Here is a 22,488-nt window from a genome sequence, read left to right as displayed (position 1 = left end):
GAGAAGTGATCAATTAATTTAAAGAAAAATTTAAATATCCTTTTGTAAAGGATAGGCTTCCCTTCAAACAAATGTGTGAAATCTTTCGAGCCTGTGTAATTCCTGTTTGAAGCTGCTATCGTTCCCTCTTTCTTCTAAATATGGCTCATATGGAAATTTGTTTTGAGACAAAACGTCATTTGGAGTTAGCATTGCAGCTCAGGAATGATAGGAAGTCTCCCAAAAAGAGTGATCTAATCTGAGAATCAATCAAACCACATCATCTGAACTATCGCGTTCGTAATAAGAAGTCAACATTTTACCACTGGTTTAAGTGGCTGCAAGGTGTAAACTCAAGATATTGAGCCAATCTCTATTTCCATCGGCTTCTTCTTTTCTGCTTTTGCTTTACAGGCTACAGGGATGCTTACAGTGACCGAGTTCAAATGGTTGACAGATCCTCAGACGGCCTATCGTATTTTAAAGCCATGGTGGGATGTTTTCAGTCATTACATCTGCATGGTGATGCTTCTGATTTCTCTGCTAGGAGGAACACTCCAAATTGCTCAGAACAAAATGCTATGTCTTCCCTGCAAGGTAATTGTCAACAACATTTGCAAGGCCCCCTGGGAGAATAATACTAGCAGTACGGCAAATAAAACTCCTGCTCTAAATGGGATAAAAAATTTTCTCGACAGGCAGCAGTACGCATACATCGATGCTGTGTGTTATGAAAAGCAGCTTCATTGGTTTTCCAAGTTCTTCCCCTACCTGGTGCTCTGGCAGACTCTGCTTCTTTTGATTTGCAGCAACTTCTGGTTCAAGTACCCCAGCACTAGCTCAAGGCTTGAGCACTTCATCACCATCCTCCACAAGTGCTTTGACTCCCCGTGGACAACCCGTGCTCTGTCTGAGGCAGTTGAGATCAGTGGGGAGAAGCACCCTTACCGCAAAGCCAAAGAAGCTTCCAAACCTTCTTTCTCTGCCACAAACTTTGAATCAAAATTGTTGACCAGCAGAGTGGAGCCCAACGTGACTGATGCCAATGAAAAGACTATCCTGGATCGAAAGGAAGGGGAGCAGGCAAAAGCTATCTTTGAAAAGGTGAAGAAGTTCAAAGCACACGTTGAAGAAAAGGATATTATCTACAAGTTGTACATGAGACAGATTATTCTCAAAGTCATTCTATTCATTTTTATCATTTCATATATCCCCTATTATATTATTGAGATGAACTTTGATATCAATTGCCACATTGACATACAGATGTTCACAGGATATCAACAATATCAATGTGTCCATTCCTTGGCAACTATATTCAAACTCTTAGCATCTTTTTATGCAATACTGGTTGTGATACATGGATCTCTTAGTGTCTATAGTCTATATTGGATGCTCAGACGCTCATTGAAGAAATATTCTTTTGAAACTGTTCGTGAGGAAAGTAGCTACAGAGACATTCCGGATATTAGAAATGACTTTGCCTTCATTCTTCACTTATCAGACCAGTATGATCCACTGTATTCAAAGCGATTCTCAGTCTTCCTTTCAGAGGTCAGTGAAAACAAGTTGAAACAGATTAACCTTAACCTGGAGTGGACGACAGATCGGTTAAGGCATAAACTGCAGAAAAACTCTCAGGACAAGACAGAGCTGTATTTGTTCATGTTAAGTGGACTTCCAGATGCTGTATTTGAGTTGAAAGAACTTGAAGTTCTTAAACTAGATCTTCTAACTGAAGCCAAATTCCAAACAGCCATGTCTCAGCTTACGAACCTTAAAGAGTTGCACCTTTATCACACACCAACCACTGTGGACCCACAGGCACTGAATTGTTTATCTGAAAATCTGCAAACATTGCACATCAAGTTTACCGACATGGAGAAAGCCCCACGCTGGATATTTAGCCTAAAGAACTTGTCAGAACTTCATTTAACTGGCAACTTAAAAATGGAAAAGAATCACTTTGCGTCTTTAAGTGGACTGGAGAATCTAAAGAATCTAAAAGTTCTCTACTTGAAAAATAGCCTTTCTCACATTCCTGCAGTAGTAACTGGCTCAGGGCTCCTCTTACACAAACTGTCCATTGATAATGAAGGTACCAAACTAACTGTGTTCAATACCTTGAAGAATATGATTAACCTCACAAACCTTGAACTTCTTAACTGTGACCTAGAGCGCATTCCACATTCTATTTTTAGCTTGTATAATTTACGTGAAATTGATTTGAAAGGAAACAGACTTAAGACAATAGAAGAAATTATTAGTTTCCAGCACCTGAAATGGCTTTCTTGCCTTAAGCTTTGGCACAATGCTATTGCATATATACCTGTTCAAATTGGGACACTGGCAAATCTGGAACAACTGTACCTCAACAATAACAGAATTGAAAGTATACCCCCACAACTTTTTTTATGTCACAAACTACGACTTCTGGATGTCAGCAATAATCACTTAACTGCTATTGGTGATGAGATCAGCAAACTGAGTCATCTACAATATCTTAACGTATCCAACAATAATGTAAGTGAATTTGTCCAGTTATTGCTAAAAGAACTGTATTATACAATAATGTACCTGCACCTACCACTTCTGCTGGCAGTTCATTCCATACACACATCACCTTCTATATTTAAACACTACCCCTCAGGTGTCTTTTAAATCTTTCCCCTTTCAGCTTAAACCCATGCTGTCTGGTTATGAACTCCCAAATGTTAGAGAAAAGATCTTTGCTATCACTTTATCAGTGTTGTTCATGAGTTTATAAATCTCTATAAGGTCACACCTCAATCTCTCATGCTCTAGCAACAAGAATCCCAGCCTAATGGCAAATGAGACTAGATCAATTTAGGATATCTGATCAGCACAGATGACTTGGACCAAAGGGTCTGTTTCTATGCTGTACATCTCTATGACTCTATCCAGCCTCTCCTTATAACTTAAACCCTCTATTCTTTCCAATTCAATAATATTCTTCCTACAGCAGGGTGACCAGAACTGTACACAGTATTCCAGAAGTGGCCTCACCAATGTCCTGTACACCATGATATTCCTGTTGTCAATTCACTGACCAATGAAGACCAGTGCACCAAACTCTTTATCACCATCCTGTCTACCTGTGATGCCATTTTCAAGGGTCTATTCATCTGCAACCTGTGCTAACAACACTCCCCAGGACCCTACCATTAACTAAGTTTTGTCCTGGTTTACACTACCAAAATGAAACACCTCATATTTGTCTAAATTATTATATTCATCTGCCACTCATTGGCCCATTGGGTCAGCTGATCAAGATCCCTTTGTAAGCTTAGATAACCTTCTTTACTGTGCACTACACCACCAATTTTGGTGTCATCCACAAACTTATGAACCACGCTTCCTATATTCTCATCCAAATTGTTTATATAAATGATAAAAAGCAGTGGACCCAGCATCATTTGCTGTGGATACTGCTGGTCACAGATATCCAGTCACAGATAACCCTCTACCACCACCCTCTGTCTCCTACTGTCAAGCCAATTTTGTATAAGATTGGCTAGCTCTGCCTGGATGAGAAAGTGAGGACTGCAGATGCTGGAGATCAGAGCTGAAAATGTGTTGCTGGAAAAGCACAGCAGGTCAGGCAGCATCCAAGGAACAGGAGAATCGACGTTTCGGGCATCAGCCCTTCTTCAGGAATCCTGAAAAAGGGCTCATGCCCGAAACGTCGATTCTCCTGCTCCTTGGATGCTGCCTGACCTGCTGTGCTTTTCCAGCAACACATTTTTAGCTCTGCCTGGATCCCATGTGTTCTAACTTTCCTCACCAGTCTACCACGTGGAACCTTGTCAAAGGCCTTGCTAAAGTCCATGTAGACAATGTCGACTGCTCCACCCTCATTTATCTCCCTCCAAAAAAGTAATCAGGTTTGTGAGACATGATTTCCCATATGCAAAACCATGCTGCCTATTCCTAATCACTCTCCGATTGCGTGTAAGGTCTGTCTTTCAGAATCCCCTCCAACAACTTACCCACCACTGACATCAGATCTTACTCAGGATTGGCTTCTGACCTCATTTGTGTTATCATTAAGACAACAAATTCCTCTCTTTATACATCAATTAATTTAATCTGTGTCTAATCATATCTGCAGCTGAAACCGTCATTAATAGAATCCCTACAGTACACCGTCCACCTCTTCTCCCTAAAAAAAGAAAATAGAATCCCTACAGTGCAGATCGAGTCTGCAGTGACCCTCTCAACAGCATCCCACCCCGACCTGCTCCCTGTAACCTCCTATTTACTGTAGCCAATCCACCTAACCTACAGATCGTTGGACTGTGGGAGGAAACCCTCATAGACATTGGGAGAACGTGCAAACTCCACACAGACAGTCACCCAAGGCTGAAATTGAACCTGGATCTTTGGAGCTGTGAGGCAGCAGTGCTAACCATTGAGCCACCCATGCCTTTGTTAACTCTCCACTCAAATATTCTCATGCTTCATTGGCTGGTCTCCCACATTCTACCCTTAAGACCATTAAATTTATTTGAAGATTGACTGAGCATGACTCAGCTGGTACCAAGTCCCATTACCCGTCACCGCTACATTTAGAACATAAAACATTGAACAATATAGCGCAGAACAAGCCCTTCAGCCCTCGATGTTGCACAGACCTGTGAACCTGTAATCTAAGCCCATCTTCCAACACTATCCCATCATCATCCATATGCTTTTCCAAGGATTACTTAAATGCCCCTAATGTGACTGAGTTAACCACATTGGCAGGTAGGGCATACCACACTCTTACCACACTCTGGGTAAAGAACTTGCCTCTGACATCTGTCTTAAAACTATCATCTCTCAATTTGCAGCTACACCCCCTTATACAAGCTGACGCCATCATCCTAGGAAAAAGCACTCTCACTGTCTACCCTATCCAATCCTCTGATCATCTTGTATTCTCTACTAAATCCTTTCTTAGTTTTCTTCTCTCCAATAAGAACAGACCCAAGTTCCTCAGCCTTTCCTCATAAGACCTTCCCTCCAGACCAGGCAACATCCTGGTAGATCTCCTCTGCACTTTTTCCAATGCTTCCACATCCTTCCTGCAATGGAGCAACCAGAACTGTACAAAATATTCCAAGTGAGGCCGCACTAGCATTTGTACAGTTGCAGCATGACATCACGACTCCAGAACTCAATCCCTCTACCACTAAAACCTAACACACCGTATGCCTTCTTAACAGCACTATCAACCTGGGTGGCAACTTTCAGGGATCTATGTACACTGACACCAAGATCCCTCTGCACATCCACACTCCCAAGAATCTTTACATTGACCCCAGTATTCTGCCTTCCTGTTATTCTTCCCAAAATGGATGACCTCCCATTTATCTGCATTGAACTCCACTTGCCACCTCTCAGCCCAATTCTTCAGTTTATCCAAGTGCCCCTGCAACATGCAACATTCTTCCACACTGTCCACTACTCCACTGACTTCCGTGACATCTGCAAACTTACTAACTCATCTACCTATGCTTGCGTCCAAGTCATTTATAAAAATGACAAACAGCAGTGGTCCCAAAACAGATCCTTGTGGCACATCACTAGTAACCAGACTCCAGACTGAACATTTTCCATAGACCGCCACTCGCTGCCTTCTAACAGAAAGCCAGTTTCTAACTCAACCTGCTGAATCACCCTCAATCCCATGCCTTTCACATTTGTGCGTTAGGTGTTATTGGTAGAGGGATTGAGTTCCGGAGCTGTGATGTCATGCTGCAACTGATCACCTAAATCTCAAGCAATATCTTAATCTTAAAATTTTAACTTTGTTTTCCAAATCCTTCCATAATCTCAACGTTCCCGATGTCCAGCTCTTCTTTCCTGATACATTCTTAGGTTCTCTCTCCCTCTCTCTCTCTCCCTCTCTCTCTCTCTCTCCGTCCCTCTGTCTCTGCAGTGCCGTTGATTTGAGTTTTTCCTTCCCCGAAGTTACAGAAGTATGCAACAGCTTATAAAATAGTCATTACTGTTTCTGGAATTTGAGGAAATCACCTCCAACACCTACAATATCTCAAAAAATGAGCAGCTCTCACAGCCACAATTTTTTCCCGTTCTCCATCTTGGATTACCCACAATCCTCACCCTTGCTGTTTGAAGGAGCAATTTATGGAATGACGTTCCCTATCTTCTCAGATTGCTCCTGCATGTTCTTCCTTTTCAGATAATAAGCCAACTCTCTCATGAATCCTTCCATTGGGTCACCCTCCACTACAGTCTCAGACAGTGCGTTCCGGATCCAGCATGAAATGGACTTTTCTCATCTCACTACTGCTTCTGTTGCCAATTACCTTGAATTTGTGCCTTCTGGCTCTTGAACCTTCCACTAACAGGGACATGTGTCTCCTTATCTGTCCAGACTTCTCATGGTTTTGAGTGTCTCTGGAATCTCCTCTCAATCCTCCCTTCTCTGAGAAGAATTGACCCAGCCTTTTCAATCTGTTTGTGTGACTGAAGATTTTCATCCCTGAAACATTTCTCATGATTAGTTTCTGCACCCTAGCACACGTCTTCATTGTCCTTTCCTGCTGTAGGAAGGATGTTGTTAAATTTGAAAGGGTGCAGAAAAGATTTACAAGGATTGGAGGGTTTCAGCTGCAGGGAGAGGCTGAAAAGGCTGGGGCTATTTTCCCTGGAGTGTTGGAGGCTAAGGGGTTTATAGAGGTTTATAAAATCATGAGAAGCATGGACACGTTAAGTAAACAAGGTCTTTTCCCTGAGGTGGAGGAGTCCAGAATTAAAGGTCATAAGTTTATGGTGAGACGGGAAAGACTTAAAAGGTACCTAGGGGACAACTTTTGCGTGCAGCGGATGCTGCATTTATAGAATGAGCTGCCAGAGGAAATGTTGGAGACTGGTACAATTACAACATTTAAAAGGCATCTGGATAGGCACTTGACGGGCTTAGAGGAATATAGGCCAAGTGCTGACAAATGGGACTAGATTAATTTATGATATCTGGTCAGTATGGATGAGATGGCTTGAAGGGTCTATTTCTGTACCGTACAATATGACACAATGACTATGATTCTAGGTGTGTAGCCCTGATCTCGAATTAATACTGAGGCCAAACCATTGTTTTTCACATGGTTGACACAACTTCCTTGTTTTACTAATGCTCCTGTCAAATACCTTGAGGCATTTGAATATGGCATGGTGGCCAGGAGTCTAGATTAGAGTGGTAGCCATGGACGCAAGCATGGGCCCCAGCTATGCCTGTCTCTTTGTCAGCTACGTAGAACAGTCCATCTTCCGTATTTACATCAGCACCACTCCCCACCTCTTCCTCCACTACATTGATGACTGCATCGGCACCACCTCGTGCTCCCGCAAGGAGGTTGAGCAGTTCATCAACTTCACCAACACATTCCAACCTGACCTTAAGTTCACCTGGACCATCTCTGACACCTCCCTCCCCTTCCTGGACCTCTCCATCTCCATTAATGACGACCGACTTGACACTGACATTGTTTACAAACCCACCGACTCCCACAGCTACCTGGATTACACCTCTTCCCGCCCTACCTCCTGCAACAATGCCAGCCCGTATTCCCAATTCCTCCGGCTCCGCCGGATCTGCTCCCAGGAGAACCAGCTCCACCACAAAACACACCAGATGGCCTCTTTCTTTAGAGACCGCAATTTCCCTTCCCACGTGGTTAAAGATGCCCTCCAACGCATCACGTCTACATCCCACACCTCCACCCTCAGACCCCACCCCTCCAACTGTAACAAGGACAGAACCTCCCTGGTCCTCGCCTTCCACCCTACCAACCTTCGCATAAACCAAATCATCTGCCGACATTTCAGCCGCCTCCAAACAGACCCCACCACCAGGGATATATTTCCCTCCCTACTCCTTTCCATTCCGCAAAGACCGTTCCCTCCATGACTATCTGATCAGGTCCACGCCCCCTAACAACCCACCCTCCCATCCTGGCACCTTCCCCTGCCACTGCAGGAATTGTAAAACCTGCGCCCACACCTCCTCCCTCACCTCCATCCAAGGCCCTAAAGGAGCCTTCCACATCAATCAAAGTTTCACTTGCTCATCCACCAATGTCATTTATTGTATCCGTTGCTCCCAATGCAGTCTCCTCTACATTGGGGAGACTGGGCACCTCCTAGCAGAGCGCTTTAGGGAACATCTCTGGGACACCTGCACCAATCAACCCCACCGCCCCATGGTCCAATATTTCAACTCCCCCTCCCACTCTGCCAAGAACATGCAGGTCCTGGGCCTCCTCCACTGCCTCTCCCTCACCACCCGACGCCTGGAGGAAGAACGCCTCATCTTCCGCCTCGGAACACTTCAACCCCAGGGCATCAATGTGGACTTCAACAGTTTCCTCATTTTCCCTCCCCCACCTTACCCCAGTTCCAAACTTCCACCTCAGCACCATCCTCATGACCTGTCTTCCCGGCCAATCTTCCTTCCATCCTATCCGCTCCATCCTCCTCTCTGACCTATCACCTCTATCCCCAACCCCATTCAGCTATTGTACTCTTTGCTACCTTCTCCCCAGCCCCAGCCCTCCTCCCATTTATCTCTCCACCCTGGAGGCTCCCTGCCTCCATTCCTGATGAAAGGCTTTTGCCCGAAATGTCGATTTTCCTGCTCCTCGGCTGCTGCCTGAACTTCTGTTCTTTTCCAGCATCACTCTAATCTAGACTCTGGTTTCTAGCATCTGCAGTCCTCACGTTTGCCTCATAGCACCAGGAACCTGGGTTCGATTCCGGCCTCAGGCTACTGTCTGTGTGGAGCTTGCACATTCTCTGGGCGGCACGGTGGTTAGCACTGCTGCCTCACAGCGCCAGAGACCCGGGTTCAATTCCCGCCTCAGGCGACTGACTGTGTGGAGTTTGCACATTCTCTCTGTGCCTGTGTGGGCTTTCTCCCACATTCTGAAAGATTTGCAGGCCAGGTGAATTGGCCATGTGAAATTGCCTATAGTGTTAGTTGCATGAGTGAGGGGGAAATGGATCTGGGTGGGTTACGTTTTGAAAGGTTGGTATGGACTTGTTGGGCCAAAGGGCCTGTTTGCACGCTGTAGGGAATTTAATCTATAACTTGAGATGTTTCATTATGTTAAAGATGCTCTATACATACAGGGGTCATTGTCGTTTATACTCTGCCAATCCTGTAAACCATTTCAGACTCGCACTTTGGCTTCAGTGCATGCTCAGATTAAAGGTCAAATCCTGCAATGGCAGGAATTAGATTAGTTTCCCTAATGGAAACAGGCTCTTTGGCCCAACAAGCCCACACTGACCCTCTGAAGAGTAACCCACCCAGACCCATTCCCCGACCCTACATTTATCCCCAACTAACGTACCTAACTCTATGGGCAGTTTAGCATGGCCAATTCACCTAACCTGCACATCTTTGGATTGTGGGAGGAATCTAGAGCACCCAGAGAGAACCCACACAGACACGGGGAGAACGTGCAAACTCCACACAGTCAGTCGCCTGAGGCAGGAATCGAACCCACGTCCCTGGTGCTCTGAGGCAGCAATGCTAACCACTGAGCCACTATGCCACCCCTAATTTTGAAAGCTTTATCACATTAAATGGAAATTCCATATTGGAATCTCTGTCTGTGCAGTAGGCACATCCATAAGCGAGGAATATCCATTTTTCAAACTGTAATAACTTCCTTTTGGTGTTTTGTTGTTGATTTAAAGCCATCATAGGCAGTTCCTGTCTCCAGATAAACAAGATCTCTTGATCTAGTTGCTCCAGTTCTTTTGTCTCCACGCATGATTTTTCAATTAACCACTACAAATTGGCAAAAAATTCCCTGATACTGGGATGGCGCGATAATTCCCATGGGAGACCTTTGCTTTATTAACAAGGCTTCACAAGAGCAAAGATTATTTTTCTTTACAAACAGTGAGAAAAACAGAGCACCCAAGGCAAGAGCCAGGAGAAAGGACTGGAACCTGTTGCCAGTGTGAGATAACAATTAGAAATTATTGTTCCATAAGTTTTGACATCTATCATTGTTTCCATGTATTGTTCTCAGTTTATACAGAACATAGAACAATACAGCACAGGAACATGCCCTTTGGCCTACCATGTCTGTGCAGACAATGATGCCATGCTAAAGTAGCCCCACCTACCTGCACATGATCCATATCCCTCTATTCCCTGTCTGTCCACGTGTCTGTCTAAATGCTTCTACCACCTCCCCTGTCAGTGCATTCCAGGCACTGACCACCCTCTGTGTAAAAAGACTTTCCTCAGACATCTCCTTTCAACCTTGCACCTATGCCCCTAGTATTTGACATTTCCAACCTGGGGAAAAAGACTCTAACTATCCACCCTGTCCATGCCTCTCATAATTTTATATTCTTCTACCAGATCACCCTTCAGCCTCTAACTCTCAAGCAAAAATAGTCTAAGTTGGTCCACCATCTCCTTATAGTTAATACATTTCAATCCAGGCAACATTCTGGTAAACCTCTTACACCCTCTCTAAAGTCTCCACATCCTTCCTATAATGTGGCTACCAGAATTCCACACAATATTCCAAATGTGGTCTAACTAAAGCTTTATACAGCTGCAACATGACTTGTCAACTTTTACACTCAATGCCCTCCCTGATGAAGGCAGCATGCTTTATGCCTTATTTACCACTTTATCTCCTTGTGTTGGCCCTTCCAGGTAGCTATGGACTTACACCCCAATGTCCCTCTGTATATTTATGCTCCTAAGGGAAAAGACCTTTACTATTCACCTTATCTATGCCCCTCAAGATTTTATAAACCTTTATAAGGTCACCCCACAACCTCCTAGGCTCAAAGGGAAAAAGTCCTAGTCTATCCAGCCTCTCCTTATAACCCAAACTCTCCAGTCCCGGTAACATCCTTGTAACTCTTTCCTGAACCGTCTCCAATTTGATATTATCCTTCTTATATTAGTATGACCTGTGATTATTAGTATATGAACCCTACCCCACCCTGTAAATCCATTCCACAAACTCAAAACCTGGAGATGCCATCCTCATCCATCTTGTAGACCCATCAAACATTCAGACAGCGCATTCCCAGTATGTTACAGTAGACTGATATGTTAGCAACACAGTCACTGATGCATTAACCCGAGACTCTGTTTTATTTCGTTGACAAAACAAAATTTTAGAATAACTGTCGTGCATACCTCATTAATGTCCTATCCTTCAATGTCACATCTGTTAGAATTAGTTACGTGAGTATAGCGAAAAGTATATTAGTCGCTGTTTACAAATGATTTGTAGATGCTGGTGTTGGATTGGGGTGTACAAAGTTAAAAATCACACAACACCAGGTTATAGTCCAACAGGTTTATTTGGAAGCACTAGCCTTCGGAGCGCTGCTTCTTGATCAGATGATTGTGACAACCACCTGATGAAGGAGCGTCGCTCCGAAAGCTAGTGCTTCCAAATAAACCTGTTGGACTATAACCTGGTGTTGTGTGATTTTTTGCTATTTGCAAAGGTACCTAGGTACAGATTCTTGAGTACGAATTCTTGAGGAAAGAAAATAGAAAATTAAAGAAATAAAAAATCCAGCACTACAGACATTCATGCCATCTTAGGTACAAAAGTACAAGATCATAGGAGTAAGTTAGAAAAATTAAGAGGTTAAAAAGTCCAGAATAACAGTCTTTCCAACCCAGACCGGGCCAGGCCTCACCTCCTGACCACACAGGGCCTCACCTACAGACTGCACCAGGCCTCACCTCCTGACCACACAGGGCCTCACCTACAGACTGCACCAGGCCTCACCTCTTGACCACACAGGGCCTCACCTCCTGACCACACAGGGCCTCACCTCCTGACTACACAGGGCCTCACCTCCTGCCCACACAGGACCTCACCTATAGACTGCACCAGGCCTCACCTCCTGACCACACAGGACCTCACCTATAGACTGCACCAGGCCTCACCTCCTGACCACACAGGGCCTCACCTACAGACTGCACCAGGCCTCACCTCCTGACTACACAGGGCCTCACCTCCTGACCACACAGGGCCTCACCTCCTGACTACACAGGGCCTCACCTCCTGACCACACAGGACCTCACCTATAGACTGCACCAGGCCTCACCTCCTGACCACACAGGACCTCACCTATAGACTGCACCAGGCCTCACCTCCTGACCACACAGGGCCTCACCTACAGACTGCACCAGGCCTCACCTCTTGACTACACAGGGCCTCACCTCCTGACCACACAGGGCCTCACCTCCTGACTACACAGGGCCTCACCTCCTGACCACACAGGGCCTCACCTACAGACTGCACCAGGCATCACCTCCTGACCACACAGGGCCTCACGTCCTGACCACACAGGACCTCACCTATAGACTGCACCAGGCCTCACCTCCTGACCACACAGGGCCTCACCTACAGACTGCACCAGGCATCACCTCCTGACTACACAGGGCCTCACCTCCTGACCACACAGGACCTCACCTATAGACTGCACCAGGCCTCACCTCCTGACCACACAGGGCCTCACCTCCTGACCACACAGGACCTCACCTCTTGACTACACAGGGCCTCACCTCCTGACCACACAGGGCCTCACCTACAGACTGCACCAGGCCTCACCTCCTGACTACACAGGGCCTCACGTCCTGACCACACAGGGCCTCACCTCCTGACTACACAGGGCCTCACCTCCTGACCACACAGGGCCTCACCTATAGACTGCACCAGGCATCACCTCCTGACCAGACAGGGCCTCACTTCCAAACAATGCTGGGCCTCCCCTCTTGACCACACCGGGCCTTACCTCCAGACTGTACCAGGCCTCATTTACAGACCATTCTGGCCCTCACCTCCGGACTGTGCCTTGCCTCATCTCCAGACCATGCTGGGCCTCACCTCCAGACTGTGTTCGTCCTCACCACCAGACCGCGTTGGGCCTCACCTCTAGACAGTGTTGGGCCTCACCTCCAGACTGCGCTGGGCCTCACCTCCAAACCGCACTGGGTCTCACCTCCAGACTGCACTGGGCCTCGCTTCCAGACCGTGTTGGGCCTCACCTCCAGACCACGCTGGGCCTCACCTCAGACAGTGCTGGGCCTCAACTCCAGACTGTGCTGGACCTCGCTTCCAGACCACGCTTGGCCTTACCTTCAGACAGTGTTGGGCCTCACCTCCAGACCATGCTGGGCCTCACCTTCAGACCGTGTTGGGCCTCACCTCCAGAACATGCTGGGCCTCACCTCCAGACCGTGTTGGGCCTCACCTCCAGACCACGCTGGGCCTCTCTTCCAGATGGTGCTGGGCCTCACCTTAAGGTTGAGACTGGGAGTACCAGGACAATCTATTGGACAAATTATTGCCATTATTCTGTTACTGGTGATATCAATATTACATGACATTGAGGTGATATGCCGAGGAATCTATGCTCTATGTAAATCTGTATACAGTAAACATTTACAGTTAGAAGCAATTGTCCTATGCCCAATGATTCATTTTTATCTTGGTACTCTTTTACAGCTGGAAACCTTACCCAATGGACTATTTCAATGCTTGAATCTGCGGACATTGCTTGTGGGAAAGAACAGCCTGACAACACTATCACCTCTAGTTGGTGGTCTAGAGAATCTTCTACATTTGGATCTTGTTGGCAACCAGTTTGAGTCCCTGCCTGCAGAATTGGGCCGATGTAATTTTAAACCAGGTGGATTTGTTGTGGAAGAGTCACTCTTTAATTCATTACCCATATCTGTAAGAGAACATTTGTTAAAAAATGATGTGGAGCAAGGGTAATCAGATTGTAATGTCAAACATTGACCAGTGTTTGTAGCTGGTGGACATAATGGGAAGAAGTATTCAACTAGGCTGTTGTCGATAAGGACCTTGGCTCATAACCACATGTATTCTTCAGCACTAAAAACCAAAGGATATCAGCTATCAGACAGCTAACTGTATGGTATCCAAAACCACATATGTATTATAAATAAATGACTAATTTGGACTTGTATGCGAATAAAACAATGCCTGAGAGGTAGATCGTAAATGGAAGAAAGGAAAGGAGTTGAATATTGATCAAGAAACTGAAAGCAACAAATATTGTGATGTTGAATTAATTACCCTCATTATAAGCAAAATGAGTTTATTGATGGATGTTCTTTCTTTTTGCATTTACAATAGAAACAAATTTGCACATTGTATAGTTTGGGAATCTGTGGGTGGGGGATTATTTTCAGATTTGATGAATAAATATATAAAGTGTTAAATAAAAGTAAAATTGCACTTTAAGGGATGGTTTCACATCCTGAATTTTGCTTCTTTTCAGATGATTGTTTGCGTAACAAATGACCTTGAACGCTTCTTCCACCGCCTCCACCTGCGTGCCTACTTTTAAAACCAAGACACCCGCTCTCCCACCGAGGATCCCTCCTCCCACCTCCAACACCCCATCCAACTGGACACTCCGTGCTGGCCTGCTACCCGCCCTTGACCTCTTCATTTCAAACTGCCGCCGCGACATCAACCGCCTCAACCTGTTCACGTTCCCCCACCCACCCCAACCTCTCGGTCTCACAACGCACAGCCCTCCACTCCCTCTGCTCCAATCCCAACCTCACCTTCAAACCCGCGGATAAAGAGGGTGCAGTGGTAATTTGGCGCACTGACCTCTATACCTCTGAAGCCAGACGCCAACTCAAAGACACCGCCTCCTACCATTCCTTCGGCCATGACCCCAACCCCATCACCAAACCATCATCTCCTCAACCATACACAACCTCATCACCTCAGGGGATCTCCCACCCACAGCTTCCAACCTTAGAGTCCGGGAACCCCACATCGCCCAATTCTACCACCTTCCCAAGATCTACAAGCCTGACTACCATGGCCGACCTATCATCTCAGCCTGCTCCTGCCCCACTGAACTCATCTCCACCTACCTCGATACTGCCCTATCCCCTCTGGTCCAGGAACTCTCCACATACGTTCAAACACCACTCACGCCCTCCACCTCCTCCATTTCTCCGGCCCCCAATGCCTCATCTTCACTGTGGACATCCAGTCCCTCTACACCTCTATCCGCCATGACCAGGGCCTACAAGCCCTCCATTTCTTCCTCTCCCGATGTCCCCAACACTACCCTTCCACTGACACTCTCATTCATTTGGCTAAACTGGTCCTCACCCTCAACAATTTCTCCTTCCAATTCTCCCACTTCCTCCAGCTGAAATGGGTAGCCATGGGCACATGCATGGGTCCCAGCTATGTCTGGCTCTTTGTCAGTTACATGAAACAATCCATCTTCTGCAGTTACACCGGCACCATTCCCCACCTCATCCTCCACTACATTGATGACTGCATCGGCGCCACCTTGTGCTCCCACGAGGAGGTCGAACAGTTCATCAACTTCACCAACATATTCCACCCTGACCTTAAATTCACCTGGACCATCTCTGACACCTCCCTCCTCTTCCTAGACCTTTGCATATTCATCCACATGGACCGACTCAACACCAACATTTTTTTACAAATCCACCAACCCCCACAGCTATCTGGACTACACATCCTCCCACCCTACCTCCTGCAAAAATGCCATCCCTTATTCCCAATTCCTCTGCCTCTGCCGCTTCTGCTCCCAGTTGGACCAGTTCTATCACAGAACACACCAGATGGCCTCCTTCTTTAAAGACCGCAATTTCCTCTCCCATGTGGTTGATGATACCCTCCACTGCAGCTCATCCATGTCTTGCACCTCCACCCTCAAACCCCACCCCTCCAACCGCAACAAAGACAGAACCCGCCCGGTCCTCACCTTCCAGCCCACCAACCTCCACAAAGATTGCATCATCCGCCAACATTTCCACCACCTACAAACGGACCCCACCACCAGGGATATACTTCCCTCCTCACTCCATCTGCTTTCCGCAAAGACCATTGCCTTTCCAATTAACTGGTCAGGTCCACGCCCCCTAGCAAGCCACCCTCCCCTCCTGGCACATTCCCAATGCCAATGCAGGAATTGCAAAACCTGCGCCCACACCTCCCCCCTCACCTCCATCCAAGGCCCTAAAGGAGCCTTCCACATGCATCAAGGTTTCAACTGCACATTAACCAGTGTCATTTATTGTATCCGTTGCTCTGGAAATGGTCTCCTCTACATTGGGGAGACTGGATACCTTCTCATAGAGCGCTTTAGAGAACACCTCCGGGACACCCGCACCAATTAACCCCACCGCCCATTGGCCGAACATTCAACTCCTCCTTCCACTCTGCTGATGACATGCAGGTCCTGGGCCTCTTCCATCACCATTCCCTTACCACCCGACACCTGGAGGAAGAATGCCTTATCTTCCACCTCGGGACCCTTCGACCCCATGGCATCAATGTGGACTTCACCAGTTTCCTCATTTTCCTTCCCCCAACCTTACCCCAGTTCCAAACTTCCAGCTTAGCACCGCCCTCATGACCTGTCCCACTTGTCAATCTTCCTCCCCACCTATTAACTCCACCCTCCTCTCCGACCTATCACCTTTACCCCCACATCCATCCACCACTCAGCTACCTTCTCCCCACCCCCACTCCCTCCCATTTATCTCTCCACCCCCAGAGGCTCCCAGCCTAATTCCTGATGAAGAGCTCCAGCCTGAAATGTCGATTTTCCTGCCCCTCGGATGCTCCCTGACCTGCTGTGCTTTTCCAGTCAAGTTTGCATAACAAAGCCTACTCATACTATTTTACAAAGATCAGTCAGTATGTAAGGGTGACGGGAACAGTTAAACTATCTCTTCACTCTACAGTTTAGGTATTTACTTTTTTTTTAAAACTTGGAACATGTTCTGACATTGGAATGCATTGCTACTGCATTCTTTCAAGAATATATTTATACAAGTGTGTACTAACTTTAATATTCTTCAAAACATTTCAGAAATATTTGTCCACTTTTGTTGCACTGGTTGAGGTAACAAAACTTTATGACTGTATATAGACTGATTGTTCAAGGTCACGAGAGTCACAGACATTTTCTACATTGCATTGTCCTGTTTCTTTCCCCCTTGTCTGCTCCCCTCTTCAAATAAAATGGTATTTCCTCTCACGACTTAGCCCAGTTCCTATTACCAGTATAGATATTCCCTTCTGGAGTCCTTTGATGGGACATTGTATTGTCACAAGGGTGCAAGTCTCATGGACAGTTCAAATTCAAAGGGTATCAATTGATTGAGGTGCATTGGTCAAAGAGACATCAATTGGTTGGAGAATGAAGCAGAATAAGTAGTTTCCACTTCCGATCAGAATCCCCAATGTCCCACCTTCAATCCATGGAATAGTCATTACAGACAGCTGAAAAAAAATGTTTTTTTTTGATGGTCCATACTTAAACATATAGCGTTCAGGATGGATCTCAAACCACATGTACAAGGGACCTAAGGGGCAAGCTTTTTATGCAGAGAGCGGTGCATATGTGGAGTGAGCTGCCAGAGGAAGTGGTGGAGGCTGGTACAATTACGATATTTAAATAGATCTGGATTGGTATATGAATAGGAAGAGTTTAGAGGGATGTGGGCAAAATGCTGGCAAATGGAACTAGATTAGTTTAGGATATTCAGTCAACATGGACGAGTCGGGCCGAAGGGTCTGTTTCTATACTCTGCATCTCTATGTTTGGTGAGGAAAATAAAAGCCATTAGATTCACGAGTGAGCTTAGCAGCAGCAAGCAATGTAGAAACCCAGCCTGTAATTACGAGCTGTAAGTGAATGGTGACAGTGAGGGAGTTCCTGATGAAGGGCTTTTGCCCGAAACGTTGATTTCGCTGCTCGTTGGATGCTGCCTGAACTGCTGTGCTCTTCCAGCACCACTAATCCAGTATTTGGTTTTCAGCATCTGCAGTCATTGTTTTTACCACAGTGAGGGAGTTGCCAAAGGTCTGGAAACCAGAGGTTTTGACAGGACAATGCTCTTTGCCAGGCTGATGGGCCATGCCTTTTGCTGGGGGTGGTCTGGGATTTGTCTGTTACTTTGTAACTATACTTATTATTAACTTATGCCTGTTGTATGATGCCAATTTAAATACTGCGGCACTTGGGCAATAAATACTTCCCTCGTGTGTTGAGACTTTATCATCGAGACTGTGGTGCTGGAAAAGCACAGCAGCTCAGACAGCATCTGAGGAGCAGGAGAATCGATGTTTTGGGTAAAAACCTTTCATTAGGAATGAGGCTGGGAGCATGGGGTGGACGATAAGTGGGAGGGGGGGGTGGGGCTGGGGGAAGGCAGCTGAGAGTGCAATATGTGGATGGAGGTGGGGGGTAAAGGTGATAGGTTGGACAGGAGGGCGGAGCGGATCATTGGGAAGGAAGATGGACAGATGGGATGGGTCATGAAGACGGTGCTGAGTTGGAAGGTTGGAACTGGGGTAAGGTAGGGGGAGAGAAGTGAGGAAACTGGTGAAGTCCACATTGATCCCATGGGGTTGGAGGGTCCCGAAACGGAAAATGAGGCATTCTTCTTCCAGGCATCGGATGGTGAGGAAGTGGCGATGGAGGAGGTCCAGGATCAGGATGTTCTTGGCAGAGTGGGAGGGGGAATTAAAGTGTTTGGCCACAGGACGGTGGGGTTAACTTGTGCGGGTGTCACAGAGATGTTCTCTGAAGTGCTCTGCGCGTAGGTGTCCTGTCTCCCCAATGTAGACGAGACCGCATTGGGAGCAACGGATCCAGTAAATAACGTGTGGAAGTACAGGTGAAACTTTGATGGATGTGGAAGGCTCCTTTGGGGCCTTGGAGGGAGGTGAGGGAGGAGGTGTGGGCGCAGGTTTCGCAATTCCTGCCGTGGCAGGGGAAGGTGCCAGGAGGGGAGGGTGGGTTGTAGGGGGAGGACGTAGATCCTGACAAGGGAGCCACAGAGGGAAAGGTCTTTACAGAAAGTGGATAGGGATGGGGAGGGAAATATATCTCTGATAGTGGGGTCCGTTTGAAGTTGGCAGAAATTGCAGAGGGTGATGCGATGTATACGGAGGTTGGTGGGATGGAAGGACCGTGGATATCCAGTCCCTATACACCTCCCTCCGTCATGACCAGAGCCTACAAGCCCTCTGTTACTTCCTCTCCCGATATCGCCACCAGTACCCTTCCACTGACACTCTCATTCATTTGGCTGAATTGGTCCTCACTCTCAACAATTTCTCCTTCGAATCCTCCCACTTCTTCCAGATGAAAGGGGTGGCCATGGGCACCCGCATGGGCCCCAGCTATGCCTGTCTCTTTGTCAGTTACATGGAACAGACCATCTTCCGCAGTTACACTGGCACCATTCCACACCTCTTCCTCCGCTACATTGATGACTGCATCGGCACCACCTTGTGCTCCCACAGGGAGGTTAAACAGTTTGTCAACACATTTCATCCCAACCTTAAATTCACCGGGACCATCTCTGACACTTCCCTCCCCTTCCTGGACCTCTCCATCTCCATCAACAGTGACCAACTCAACACTGACATTTTCTATAAACCCACCGACTCCCACAGCTACCTGGATTACACCTCCTCCCACCCTATCTCCTGCAAAAATGCTATCCCTTATTCCCAATTCCTCCGCCTCTGCTGCATCTGCTCCCAGGAGGACAAATTCCACCACAGAACACACCACATGGCCTCCTTTTTTAAAGACCGCAATTTCCCTTTCCATGTAGTTGATGATGCCCTCCAACGAATCTCATCCACATCTCGCACCTCTGCCTTTGAACCCCACCCCTCCAACCACAACAAGGACAGAAGCCCCCAATCCACACCTTCTACTCCACCAACCTCCGTATACATTGCATCATCCTCCGCCATTTCTGCCACCTACTAACAGACCTCACCACCAGAGATATATTTTCTTCCCCACCCCATCCGCCCTCTGAAAAGACCGTTCCCTCCGTGACTACCTCGTCAGGTCCACACCCCCTAACAGCTCACCGTCCCCTCTTGGCACCTTCCCCTGCCACCGCAGGAATTGCAAAACCTGTGCCCACACCTCCCCACTCACTTCCGTCCAAATCCCCAAAGGGGCCTTCCGCATCCATCCAAATTTCGCCTGCATTTCCACATGTTATTTACTGTATCCATTGCTCTCAATTCAGTCTTGTCTACATTGGGGAGACAGGACGCCTATTCGCAGAGCACTTCAGTGAACCTCTCTGGGACACCCACGCAAATTAACCCCACCGCCCTGTGGCCAAACACTTTAACTCTCCCTCCCACTCTGCCAAGAACATGCAGGTCCTGGGCCTCCTCCATTGCTACTTCCTTACCACCTGACACCTGGAGGAAGAACGCCTCATCTTCCGATTTGGAACCCTCCAACCTCATGGGATCAATGCAGATTTGAACAGTTTCCTCATTACCCCTACCCCCACCTTACCCCAGTTCCAACCTTCCAGCTCAGCACCATCCTCATGACCTGTCCTACCTGTTCGCCTTCCTTCCCACCTATCCGGTCCACCCTCCTGTCCGACCTATCATCTTTACCCCCCACCTCCATCCATCTATTGCACTCTCAGCTGCCTTCCCCCCGGGCCCACCTCCCCCCCCCCCCCTCCTATTTTTCTCTCCATCCCCGATGATCCCAGCCTTATTCCTGATGAAAGGCCTTTGCCCAAAACGTCGATTGTCCTGCTTCTTGGATGTTGCTGACCTGCTGTGCTTTTCCAGCACCACACTCTCGACTCTATCACCCTCTAAGAAAAAGAACTGAAAATGATATCACAAACACAGGAAATGACATCACCAACCCAAGGAAACCTAAACACATAAATAGAAAGTGGAACATAAACTAGTGCTTCACCAGAGGCTCACTGATGATATTACCTAGTATGGTGATGAAACGTCTGAAAAGGAATCTTCCAGCTCACCGAGCAAACCAACACTCATGGTGCTGATCATTGTGCAATCATTGGTGAACATTCCCACTTCTGATGAAAGGAAGGTTATTGATGAAACAGCTGAAGATAGTTGGGCCTAGGACACTATTGTGAAGAATTCCTGAAGAGATGTTCAGAAGTTGAATGACTGAACTCCAACAGCCATAGCCATCTTCCTATGTGCCAGAGATGACTCCAACCAGTAGAGTGTATCCCCTGATGCCCACTGATTCTAGTTTCACAGGGCTCCTTTCCACACTCAGTTGAATACAGCCTTGATGTCAAGGACTGTCATTCTCATCTTTCCTCTAGAGTTCAGCTCTTTTGTCAATGTTTGAACCAAGGCTGTAATGAGTTCAGGAGCTGAGGGCCCCGGCAGAACCCAAACTGGGCATCACTCAGTAGGTTATTGCTGAGCAGGTGCTGCTGGACCGCACTGTTGATGGCACCTTCCATCAATTAACCTAAGATTGAGAGTAAACTAATGGGGGGGGGGGGGGGGGTGCTAGGTGCCTTCCCTTATGTGATATTCATGGTGTAGAGTTTTTGATATCACAAAAATTGTCTGAGTGGTTGACAGTGAGAAGGAAGGTGTTAGGTTACAGGAGCATATAAATAGATGATGCACTTTGGGAGAAGGAACAAGACAAAAGAGTGCTCAATGAATGGAAAGACATCGGGAAGCTAAGAGGAACAGAGGGATCTTTTGGTGCTTATCCACAGTTTTCTAAAGGTGGCAGGATAGGTTAATTGGGCAGTTAAGAAGGCAGACAGGTTGCTGGCCTTAATCAGTCATGGCATAGGTTATAAGAGCAGGGAGGTCATGTTGTAGGTGTACAAAACTTTGGTTAGGCCATACAGTGGTACAGTGTGCAGTTCTGGTCACCGCCCTACAGGGAGAGTGTGATTGCATTGGAGGGGCTGCAAGATGCTGCCTGGAATGGAACTTTTCATAAGACCATTAGACCATAAGACCATAAGGCATAGAAGTGGAAGTATGGCCATTCTGCCCATCGAGTCCACTCCACCATTTAATCATGACTGATGGGCATTTCAACTCCACTTATGCACACTCTCCCCGTAGCCCTTAATTGCTTGCGAGATCAAGAATTTATCAATCTCTGCCTTGAAGACATTTAACGTCCTGGCCTCCACTGCGCTCCATGGCAATGAATTCCACAGGCCCACCACTCTCTGGCTGAAGAAATGTCTCCTCATTTCTGTTCTAAATTGACCCCCTCTAATTCTAAGGCTGTGCCCACGGGTCCTAGTCTCCCAGCCTAATAGAACATGGGACATTATAGCACAGTATAGGCCCTTCCCCTATTGATGTTGCACCACCCTGTCATACTAATCTGAAGCCCATCTAACCTACACTATTCCATGAACGTCCATATGCTTGTCCAATGGCGACTTAAATGTACTTAAAGTTGGTGAATCTACTACCGTTGCAGGCAAAGCATTCCATACCCTTACTACTCTCTGAGTGAAGAAACTACCTCTGACGTCTGTTCTATATCTATCACCCCTCAATTTAAAGCTGTGCCCCTAGTGCTCACTGTCACCATACTTGGAAAAAGGCTCTCCCTGTCCACCCT

General features: G+C 46.9%; 1 protein-coding gene across 1 annotated transcript; it reads left to right on the top strand.

Moving 5' to 3' along the window:
• Positions 1-402: 402 nt before the first annotated feature.
• On the top strand, positions 403-13,790 carry LOC140479484 (volume-regulated anion channel subunit LRRC8A-like). The gene is made up of 2 exons (XM_072573318.1): positions 403-2,502; positions 13,518-13,790. The coding sequence occupies exons 1-2, from the start codon at positions 403-405 to the stop codon at positions 13,788-13,790; spliced, it is 2,373 nt and encodes a 790-aa protein (XP_072429419.1).
• Positions 13,791-22,488: the final 8,698 nt, after the last annotated feature.

Source organism: Chiloscyllium punctatum, chromosome 7, assembly GCF_047496795.1.
Source record: "Chiloscyllium punctatum isolate Juve2018m chromosome 7, sChiPun1.3, whole genome shotgun sequence".
Classification (NCBI taxonomy): domain Eukaryota; kingdom Metazoa; phylum Chordata; class Chondrichthyes; order Orectolobiformes; family Hemiscylliidae; genus Chiloscyllium; species Chiloscyllium punctatum.
The sequence above is the reverse complement of the archived record's forward strand: the minus strand, read 5'-3'. Positions and strand labels throughout refer to the sequence as shown.